Genomic DNA, 12,002 nt, shown 5'->3' with positions numbered 1-12,002 from the left:
TTTCTTTCCCAGCATATTTTTGATATTCCTGCTATAAAGTTTGTTTCCAGTATCAAACCATATCTTGACTGACTTCAGTTCTTGATATTCGTTTATCTCTGGAAGCGTCGTGCATATCAACTCCCAATTTGCTTCTCAATGTACATTTCATCCATCTTTGTATTTTTTATATACTAGCTTTTCAACTATATCTGTCTGCCATTGGCCATCCACGTGACCAACATACCCGTCTATTGTTCTTACATACTGGTGAACTATGAAAGTCTGTGTGTTTTGTGTGTGTGTGTGTGTGTGAGAGAGAGAGAGAGAGAGAGAGAGAGATTTGGATTTTTAAGTAACTTTAACAATGTTTCAGTCATGTCTCTACAATGTCCCCAGTATGGCAGAATATTGTGATGTCTAGCACTAGGACATCATGCCACAAATATGTAACATCATGTCCCACTCAGTCACATTATTCTGATACCAGGCCGACCAGTCCTAACACTAACCTCTTAATGCTGAGCGCCTAACGAGGCAGCTGTTAGTACCATTTTTATGTCTTGGTATGACGCGACCAAGGTTCTAACCCACGACCTCCTGCATCCGAGGCGGAAGCTCTAACAGCTCAGTTAACCATTATTTCGATTTAATACACTATTTCCTTTTTATTCCGTTTAATTTGCTCTTACAATTGATCGATATTAGAGTAAGCGATTTGATTTTTAGGATGGTACTCAAGATGTTTTCAAGGTCGGGCTCGCCAAAGCTCCATCGTCTCCGACGTTGGCCATTTAAGACGGACCACCAACAAGCTGTATAATACTTTATGTCTTTGGGTGTTATCAGCAAGTTGATATGACATCCATATTCAAAGGTGTTTCTATCGCCTACACTATTTTTGGACGAGCAGATGAGTCTATAATGTGCCAGCGTCTTTGGACATTTTTTCCCGCGTTATGGCATACGGATCGTACGATGTTACAAGAGGAATACGGTTGTTAGAAAGTCGTAGTTTTGCATCTGAGGAAACTGCTTCGGTCAATGACCTACGTTTTCTTCCATGGCCAGGTCCAAGTTTTCCTCTCGAACCCACTTCTTTTTAAGTGTTTTGTTAGTTCTCGAGTCTTTGTTCAGGTCCTCCTTTTTTTAGGATGGCAGTTAAACGAAGCTAATGGGAGTCTTGTGATTGTTCCCTAACCATTAGAGTATTATTGAGAATCTAGATTATCACACCATTTTACTTTACTTTCGCCCTATGTGCTGCTTTCTTGCTTTCGATAAAAAAAAGAAAGCAATATATGTTCTGATAATTGATGCAATCTGCATAACCCTATACACAGCACAACTGAAACTACCCACTGTCACTCAGTCAAGAGATGTTTTAATCTCGCCTGCCTATGCATATACGAGAAGAAAACGATTTAAGGATTTTATAGAAGTAAATAGCTTTGTACAGCATCTTGGGGGAGTGCGGCTTGTACGAGCACATTCTTCAAGCATGGTGCTGAATCAATATATTTTTCATCCTTGTTTGGTTCACAACTGGGCAAATAGCTCAGAGGAATAGGTCAAAAATTGATTACAATGGGGTATTCACCTGTAATTGTGTGATCTAGTTAACAACCCAGAGGAAACATTATGGATTTGGATATCATCCTTGAAAGGGATTTGTTTGCGTAAGAACAAATCAGTCTGGCTTTTAGTGACTTGTGCATTTAAAAGATAGGAATTATTTTAATTTTGGTATTTGATTCTGTACCCTGGTCGGCACACCCAGCATAAAGTGATATGAAGTTTGCCATCCTCAATATAATTCTTCCCCCTCATCCCAAATCCTCGAAAGCATCATATCGGAGGCAACAACGGGTGGCGGCACCACTTCAGCATTGTCAATACCGAATGATCAAATTTTGGAAAGATCTATAGGACGTACTGTTCGCAGACCAGGTAGTGTTCTAAAAATTACCCTTATACTTCTTTCTATAAACTAACAATTGAAAACAACATTCATTGCGAGATAAATGTTATCTTTCAACCACATCGTACATTTCTTTTTCTGCTACAAGCTGCCATTGTGTAATTAGTTGTGAAGAAAATTTATATTTTGGAAAAAAGCACAAAGTTATTTGTTTCAGATGAATTCCATGTTAACATACAAGTTTTTTTCGTCAGCGATTGCGTTGCGTTTCTGCGATTCCTGAACAGTTCTCCTAGCGGCTTGACTTTCAGAAACACTTCGATCTTGTTCGTTATTAGCCTTGTAATGAAAATCGACATTATCATATGTGTGTGAACTTGAATCATCTTGGGACGCAGATTCTCCTCGACATCTAAGATATGAAAAAGACAGAACAGAATAAATGTGCATATTCAAGCTGACATGTTCAAGTTGACATGAAGTTCTACTTAAGAAATCAAATGTGAAAAGACACAAGTTATTTATACAATATATATTGGCAACATTCAATTGACCAATTGCTTTTTAAATAGGGTAACGACACTTTCAGGCAATATCGCGAATGTGATCTGTATGCAATTCGGATTTAATCGCCATAAATAACGGCAAAATGAAGACCCATTTTCTGGACATAATAATATTTTAGGAGAAAAATGCGAAAAAGAAATCGGCAGACAAAACAACTTTGCTGCTAGATTTCGAAAAGTCTGCGCGCTTTGAAAGGCAAGTTTTAATCACAGCATGTAATTCAGGCCTGTAAATTTACCGAGATATCAAAATTTCTGGGTTTCGTGGATAATTTGTTTACGAGGATCTTTAATAACAAACTTATTAATTGTGCGGAGGATTATCAGGTATTTGTCGATGCGCATGCTGGCTTTAGTGAAAATACATGCGTGTCCAAAACTGATAATATTTCTAGACGATATGGGTTGATAACTCGTCATATTAATTGATTTTTAAAAAAATACATTGTGGTTTTGCTGATTTTGCTCAAGCGATTGGTTCTATTATAAGGGACATTTCATGGCAAAAATTAAAGTTCGGAATAAGAGGTAAAATGTTTAATATTGCACGTATATTCAACGTATAAAAATGTCAAAAGAAGAGTTACATTCAATAATACCTTGTTGGAAGAATTTGTATGTGTAACTGGTGTGCGTCAAGGGAAATGCTTGTTGCCCTTCTTTTTTTCCACGTTGATTAATGATAATGAAGAAGAATTTATTAACAGTGGTGTTCAAGATGCTCACTTGTGTGTGCTATAACTGTTATGATTTTGTATGCAATTATTTAGTAATATTTTCTGGATCAATACAGAGTTTGAAAAAGGGAATAAGTCCTCTGATTACATATTGTGATAAGTGGCACTTTATAGACATTAATAAGAACAAAACAAACAATAGTTCTCATTAAGGGAGGAAGAATAGCACATGATACTTTGGTTTTTTTTATAAAGGCCTCGAGTTAGAAGTTTGTGTTATACTCCATGTATATATAAATGCATTTATGTATGTTTATGTGCTTGTGTATGTCCATTTGTGTGTGTTTATATGATAGGTGCATTCATGTCCATATGTGTATCAGCATGTGTATGCATGCATGACCATTTGCGTATTCACATGTGTATGCATGCATGTCCATGTGTGTATTTGTATGTATGTATGTATGTATGTATGTATGTATGTATGTATGTATGTATGTATGTATGTATGCATGTGTGTATGTATGTGTGTGTGTGTGTGTGTGTGTGTGTGTGTATGCATGTTTGAGTGTGTTTGTTTGTGTTTGTGCGTGCGTCGGTTGATGGATTCTTATATGTATTTAATTTAATTGTTTCTTAGTTTTTATATTTTTTTTCACCTTGTCCAAAATTGAGTTCATTTCTGCTTGACCTGATTGACTTTTTTTATTTTATTTTGTGTAAACAACTAAAACATAGCTACATCATTCTCTCTGTATGGTCTTAATATCAGGATCATTATTAATAGAAGTAGATATATTTATTTGGGTCTAGTTTTGGAATTTCCTGACTGTAGTCCGTGTTATGGCTTTGATTTTGTAATCATCAGGATCATTCTAGATGGTTATTAACTCGAGGTAATGGTTTTTCTTTTAGAAAATGCTAATTTTTAGCTGAGGTCAAATAGAGAACTACATAATCATGTAATTGTGAGGACTTGGTCATTCGTGCTTCAACATCTAGCACTTTTCGAGTTTTATGATGTAACCAGTTGCGCTGAAATTTATTTTCTTCAAATTATTTAATTACAGTGATTATTTTATCTGGAAATACAAAAGTACTCTGATTAAATTCTTGGATAGAGACATTCACTGGAATTTATAGTGAATTCAAACCAGGAATTATATTACTGTGATTCAACAAAAGACTTTTGACACATACACATCAACACTCTATAAGCTATAACAGACACGCCATCGCCTTCAGCTTTTGGATTTCTTCGGGTCTTGTACTGAGTTTTATTCAGGACTTTAAATCATTTGGACTTTTGTCTGTAATTCCTGGATTATTTTGGGATTTAATTCTTAATACAGTAAGTTCTTTTTTCACATTTTCACTTTGTATTCTAGGGAAATAAATTACTTGTTAAATTTTACAAAGCTTGTTGTCTTTCACTCTTTTCTGTTACTTATGGTAAGAGCATAGACTCGTAATAGTATGTATACATGTATATATGTATGTAGGTAGGTAGGTATGTATGTAAGTAGGTAGGAGGAAGGACGGTAGGTAGGGATGAATGTATGCATGTATGTATATATGTTAACGTATGCACACACATGTTTATATATATATATATATATATATATATATATATATATATATATATATATATATATATATATATATATATATATATATATATATATATATATAATGTGCACGTGTATATATGCATGTACGAGTGTACGAGAATGTGTGTAGGTATACGTAGGCATATATTTTTAGTATTTGTTGAATGTTGATACATTTGATTTATTTCTTTTACTATAATGTATTGAACGTGTCACCATCAGTGTATATATATATATATATATATATATATATATATATATATATATATATATATATATATATATATATATATATATATATATACTTGATAATGGTGAATCGGATAAATTCAAATAAAGTTCACAATGGCTGTAAAAGTAATCTGCGCTGTTCCTAATATTAAAATATTTCACAATCTTTTGTGAATCTGCATCTCTTCGGCTACAAAACTGTTCTTAAATGAGCTATTCATCCGTCGTCTTTTGTGTGCATGAAAACGTATATGCCTTACATTCCGACCCCTGGGTGTAGGCATACCCAAACATCCCTCTATCTAATCCTAAGTGTCATTGCCTGAACAAAATCTGTCATACATCCCTCTACCTAGCCCTAAGTGTTATTGTCTGAACAAAATCTTTCAAATATAACCCTACCTAGCCCTAAGTGTTATTGTCTGAACAAAATCTGTCAAATATCCCTCTAGCCCTAAGTGCTATTGCCTGAATGAAATCCGTCAAGCACCTCTCTATTTGGCACTTTGTATTATTGCACAAGCACAAATAAATCTGTGAAGCATCACTTGAACTGGGTCTTAGTAAAGTATCACTCTAAATGCGCCTAAGAAATATTGCCAAAGCAACCCGTCAAACCTCTCTCTCTCTCTCTCTCTCTCTCTCTCTCTCTCTCTCTCTCTCTCTCTCTCTCTCTCTCTGGGTCTTTATAGTATTACCTGAATCAATCTGTCAAACATCTCTCTTTCTGACTTTATGTATTATTTCCTGAATCAATCTTTAAAACATCTCTCTATCTGGGTTTTTGTATTATTACCTGAATCAATCTGTCAAAAATCACTCTATATGGGTTTTTTGTATTATTGCCTGAATCAATCTGTCAAAAATCACTCTATATGGGTCTTTGTATTATTGTTTGAATCAATCTGTCAAACAACTCCATACCTGCGTCTTAGTATTATGGCTTGAATCAATGTCAAACGTCACTCTGTCTGATTCTTATTTTAATTTTCATGTCAAATATCACTCTGTCTAGGCTGAAGTACTATTGTTGTTGTTGTTGTTATAGGGTTTAACGCCATTTTTTCAGCACAAGATAGGCTATACATGGCGGCCAGTATTAATGGTGGAGGAAGAACCGGGAAAACCCCGGAAAGAACCACCGACCCACGAGAAGCTACCGGCAAGCTTTCTCACATATCCACATTTGCCGAGCCTTGGACTCGAACCCACGCAGACAGAGGTGAGATGGCAGTGATCCGTGACGGACAGCGCTTTAGACCACTCGGCCACTCGGGGCCCCCTGAAGTACTATTACCTAGTTCAGTATGTTAAGACATAATTGCTACAAAGTAATCTTTAATTACCTTTTGCATATAAACAGGCAAGTCAAGGTCACCAACACAATTCCTGTCACGGCACCTACGCCCACGAAATATTCTTCATGGATCATAAATGATTGCTCTGGAAAAAGATGCAACATCAAACGGTGAACACACGTAAAAAAATATATATAAATATATCCGTGCAGTAGTCTGTATCATAGTATTTTGACATTTGATATTATGAATGTAACGGGATGAAACCGAGTGGGACTGGATCGACGAAGACAGGTAACACAAAAAGTGAATGAGAAATTTATTTTTAATACAGATTTCTGATGATTGAATCTGACACCTAGCTTACACCCTTTCTTCCACTTCTTAAAGTAAACTAATATCAACCGAACATAATGAGCACAAAGTTGAGCAAAATATATTCCTCACTGGATACGAGCAAAGAATGGATTTTCAACAAGTAATCACAAATAATGTAGCTTTTTAATGGCTATAATCAATGCATGAATTGGATCTATACATGATAGGTATATGGAGTTTATCAATATACGATTAATATACGGACTTATCAAAGTTATAATCAGTGTATGGAATTATCACAAATATGATCAATGTATTTCAGTTTCAACAATGTGATTAATTCATGGACTTATCAATAAATATGATCAGATTATGTAATTAAATAATATGACCAATGTATGGAATTATCAACAAATATATCATCAATACATGAATTTATGAACATATGTTGTCAATGAATGGATGTATCAACAAATCTGGTCTATATATGGAATTATCAGCGAATATGATTGATGTATGTAATCAATAAATATTATCAATTAATGGATTTCTACATATTTAATTAATGGATTTCTAAATATGTATGATCAGTGTATGTAATTATCAATAGATATCATCAACATATGAAAATATCAACTAATATGGGCAAATTCTGGAATTATCGACAAAAATGATCAATGGATGGATATACGAGCATATAATTATTAACAAATATATTATATATTGTTGTCAACAAATATGATACATGAATGGAAGTACCAACAGACATGGAATTATGGGCTAATATTTTCAGTGTATGGAATGATCAAGAAGTATCATCAATGCAAGGAATTGTCAATAAACATAGGCAAGTTTTGAACATCAACAAGTATAATGGTGTATTAAATTGTCACATGTAATGACACTGACGTGTGTGTGAGAGAGAGAGAGAGAGAGAGAGAGAGAGAGGGAGGGAGAGAGTTGTGGCATCCGGGCGATCATTACTAATATTTTCGATCCACAGTTCACGACAAATGAACTACTAAACTCGATATCCGAATTAAACAATCCCGCGAAGTTCACCTAATAATACAATTAGGTAAATATGGACTAATTAAATACATCGATACACGTAATGCTGGTGTGCACACAAGAAGACTTCGTTACACATTATATTTTTTGATAATAACAACTGTGTTATTATTATTATAACCACGTTGGCTGCTTGGGTTCGAGTCTAGGATTCGGCCAATGTGGATATGTGAGAAAGCTTGCCATTAGCTTCTCGTGGGTCGGTGGTTCTTATTGGGGTTTTCCCGGGTTCTTCCCCCACCATTTGTACTGGCCGCCATATATAGCCTATCTTGTGCTGAAAAATTAGCGTTAAACCCTACAACAACAACATAACCACGTTCGTGCATTAATCTGTCTCGAGCCAGAATTATCGCGCTGCATGACGAAACAGAAGGTTCTCATCGTGCAGTGCATAGAACAAAAAATTTAATTCAATTTGTCTGTTCGACTTATAAAATGTCCAACTTAAACTATATATTATCGAATAGCATGGCGGGGTGTGACCAAGGTCGGACTTCATATTTCGAATAAATTCCGAAATATTCAATATATTGAACAGTTTCGTCGCATGTAACGGATAACAAGAAAGAATAAGATACTACATTTCACATACCTCTACAGATCAACATTGCTTCCGTAAAGTCAACAGCTTCCTGACAAGACATGTCTGCATTGTGTTGATATAGAAAGAATTTGCACCATGAATGTTATAGTGATTAAATCCACGGTCTGAGAACTTGGAATAAACAGGATGTCAACTACCTGTGGTTTGTGCGTGCTGCAGCAAGTGAACGATATTTATAAATCGCCATGGCTAAATCAGTACACCCCGGGTAAAGATGCGTGCGCGACGAAAGTCATCTCCATTTTTCATTGATATATAATACAAGGTATGTTCGTGCATGCTGTTCCGCGAATGTAAAAAGTTTATATGATAGTTCGGCATTTCTCTATACTATCAAAACAGTATTGCCTGTGTGCCTGCATATGAAATAAAATATTGTAATCAGAGTTTACACTGCGCTCAATGAGCAAATAAAGCCAAAGCCATTTTTTTTAAAATGTTCTTTCTTTCTACAGTTGGAATGTAAATTTTAGATATTTTAATTCAAACGAAACAACGTTTTATAAATAGGAAGATACTACAAGTTGTATTTTGATTCTGGTGGATCTTAGTGACATGATTGCTGCTTGTTTAACCATCCATTTTTTTTAATGATACTTCTACTCTTTGTGGTGCTGCATATCTATAGAGTGTTGAATATAGCGAGAAGCGTTGTTCTCCATTCCTTATCTGTCACTTGTTAGACACTAAAATGACAATCCGAACATCAAGTAACTTTCACAAAATACCGAGGCGCTATTTGTACGTCATCTAAGGTGTTATCCAGACCCGACACAAGGGTAACACACGTGGCGAGGCACGAGGATAACAGGGCTGGCATGACCTTGTACGCTTCCACAATTAGGCCGGTTTCGGTTGGACTGAGGCGATTTTGTGAAGTCATTCGTATCAAACAACTTAAATGCACTTGCCTCACGAGTACACGTTTTATCATACACTTTTATTTAAAGGTATCTGGTACATAATTTAGGTACTTAATGATTGTCCGTGTAAGAGGTGCGATCATACACGATTTGCATCATGCAAATTTTTCTCAGAATGCTCAAAAAGGCTTTGAAGCATCTAGCTTAAGGGCTATTGGTAATATAAAATCCAGTACAGATGGGCAGGGGATGTTAGGCTGATTGTGGAGATATGGCTACAGATCATGGTAATAGCGATGTCCCGATTCTTTCCGTTAAGTTAAGTTAAGTTAGTTTCCATTTAACCAAAAATGATCAGTGACAGTCGCGACAGCCAACCGAATTAAACGAAGTACCATCTTGTACAGTATGCAAATGCTGTTATATCTTACTTGATCAGTTTGTAACTTTGTTTAAATTTGTCTTTTTCTTAATTTGCTTCACACTCTTCTTTTGCGGGAAGTGCCTTCTCACACACTATCGGAAACGCATACCACACCTAGAATACTTATCATATTTGCAAACAAATTCAGTATACAGCCCATTTATGCATACATAACAGGTTTATTTAAGATAAGAAGTTAATGACAAGTATTTGTCCTTATCATAAGACGGGTATAAAGAACGAAGGACTGACGACACCCGAAGATATAAACTTATGCCGATTAATATTTACAGAAGTACATGTACACAAGGCCCAATGTATATGAAAAATGTAACGCTTGTTGCATCTTGATCAGTCTTCATGCAACAAGATAGCTAAAATGCAATAGAGATATTTAAAGTTAATATTCTATAACTTTAAACTCAGTACGTACTATACGTGATATTTGACCATACCACACCTACCCACCCGTTAAGCCAATTCGTATTACCAATGCCCTTAAGCTCTTCCATTATGTCCGGCAAAAGTTTGCGCACATCAAACAATATATTAGTCACGTGTATTTGACAGCTCCTGGACACATTACTAAATTCTTACATGATCGTTATGTTTCAGACTGATTTAACATCATATGCTTTTGTTGCGTCAGCCGTACTCAAACATCTGAACTGAACGTGCTGCTTCTCCCTTTTGTAGGTGTTGAATAGATCATATATGTATACACCAAGTGACTAATCATGTAATAATAAGTATAATGTACGTGCACAAATTTGACGGAGTACTCGGAGAACAGGTATTATCCTTTTGGCCTAATTTATACGTTGCGCAAAAATACATGCCATACACTATATGGCTAGAAAATGAGAATATTTAACAAATTGTACGTGAAATAAATGACAATATAATACAGTCACGGGGCATATATTGCGGTAATAATTTTTTTTAATATCCGATTGGAAAACAGTATTATAGTCTTAAGTAGACTTGGCCATCTTGCAGTGTATCCTAAACTCCGCTGGGTCAGAAAAAGCCTCAAAATATATTACATCGTTTCTACATATGGGACAATTTATTATGTAGGACGCAATCACAATACCAATACACTAGAAGAAAGTTAACATTCATTTAATCGATATAGTCTGCATTTAAATGACTAAGAGTAAAACTAATATGGTCGATATTTATTAGCACTGAAGGATAATGTGACACTTAATATTTAAAAGTAAGATATGGTGTTGTTTTCGGGCGGGGGGGAGGGGGGCTTTTCAGCCCCTTTACATAGAAGAAAGCATGATAGTTCTATTTCGAAATATCCATGCAAATGATTTTTACTAACACCCCCTTGTCCATATAGTGTGATTTCGTCCAAACTAATTATTCAAGGAATTGTAACGTTAGTATTACTAGTTTAAAAGATCGATACCGACCACGTGCCGAAAACGATGACCTGGGCAAACAAATATAATACACGAACGATACAAATACAAAATTGAATCAACCGGAAGATGACACATGATTCGATTTTGTATATCCTTTTCCTACTGCATTGTTTCCTTAAGTATATTTCTGTCATCCATTTTTATGTATGTATGTATGTATGTATGTATGTATGCATGCATGCATGCATGCATGCATGTATGTATGTATGTTGTTGCAGGGTTTAACGCCATTTCCAGCGCAAGATAGGCTAAATATGGCGGCCAGTATAACTGGTGGAGGAAGAACCCAGGAAAACCTCGGAAATAACCACCGACCCACGAGAAGCTACTGGCAGGCTTTCTCACATACCCACATTAGCCGAACCCGAGACTCGAACCCACGCAGACAGAGGTGAGATGGCAGTGATCCGTAACGGTGAGCGCTTTAGACCGCTTGGACACTCGGGGCCCCATGTATGGATGGATGCATGCATGAATATATATGTATGTGTGTGTATAAATTCTTCTGCGTCAGTGAAACGTTAAAGATTATTGAAGTAAGTGATCATTTAACTTACCGTTGGACACTCTTACAAATCCAAGAGGAAGATATCAACAATGTCAAATTATAAACAATATGTATGGTCAATATAAATTTACAGTGTTTATAAGAATTGGTAAATGACTGAAATAACGCAGGAAAACACCGAAGATCGGGTCTGTGAACAATAGAAATGCTATCCAAATTAAGACCACAATGTGCGGAAGTGATATGTCAATAAATTACCATTTCCTTCTCACGATTTACATATAAAATAGTTGACTTTATATGTAATGATACAGAAAAAAAATCTTGGCTGGGAGAAAAGGAAGTAAATTAAAAATGATTTTAAATGAGTAGTTAAGTGGGCCACTATACGTACAATGGAAATTAGCATTACGGAGACCCCTGGGCGAATATACGTACAATGGAAATTTAACATGGCGAAAAATCGTGGGTTAATATACGTACAAGGGGA

The 12,002-nt window shown here is 35.6% G+C and overlaps 1 protein-coding gene across 2 annotated transcripts; it reads right to left on the bottom strand.

Annotated features, from left to right (window-relative positions):
* Positions 1-1,988: 1,988 nt before the first annotated feature.
* LOC149793326 (uncharacterized) lies at positions 1,989-11,708 on the bottom strand. Of its 2 annotated transcripts, none has more exons than XR_016422550.1 (3): positions 11,562-11,708; positions 6,331-6,427; positions 1,989-2,312 (listed from the first exon to the last, which is right to left on the bottom strand). XR_016422550.1 is itself a non-coding variant. In XM_089966355.1 (3 exons), exons 1-3 carry the CDS (start codon positions 8,316-8,318, stop codon positions 2,114-2,116), a joined length of 348 nt encoding a protein of 115 aa, XP_089822481.1. In that variant the 5' UTR covers positions 8,319-8,343; the 3' UTR covers positions 1,989-2,113. The 2 variants fall into 2 exon arrangements, 1 of the variants encoding a protein (XP_089822481.1); XM_089966355.1 differs by lacking the exon at positions 11,562-11,708 and adding an exon at positions 8,267-8,343.
* Positions 11,709-12,002: the final 294 nt, after the last annotated feature.

Source organism: Sinohyriopsis cumingii, chromosome 8, assembly GCF_028554795.1.
Source record: "Sinohyriopsis cumingii isolate HCF-2022 chromosome 8, ASM2855479v2, whole genome shotgun sequence".
NCBI classification, from domain to species: Eukaryota; Metazoa; Mollusca; class Bivalvia; order Unionida; family Unionidae; genus Sinohyriopsis; species Sinohyriopsis cumingii.
Note: the sequence above shows the minus strand (reverse complement) of the source record. Positions and strands in the feature narration are given on the sequence as shown.

Bases quoted from the DNA above. Each gene is read 5' to 3' on its own strand.
- LOC149793326 (XM_089966355.1), bottom strand. From the start codon at position 8,318: ATGTCTTGTCAGGAAGCTGTTGACTTTACGGAAGCAATGTTGATCTGT. The intron at 6,428-8,266 runs GTATGTGAAATG...ATCTTTTTCCAG, and splicing joins AGCAATGTTGATCTGTAGAG to AGCAATCATTTATGATCCAT. The intron at 2,313-6,330 runs GTAATTAAAGAT...TTCATATCTTAG, and splicing joins TGCCTGTTTATATGCAAAAG to ATGTCGAGGAGAATCTGCGT.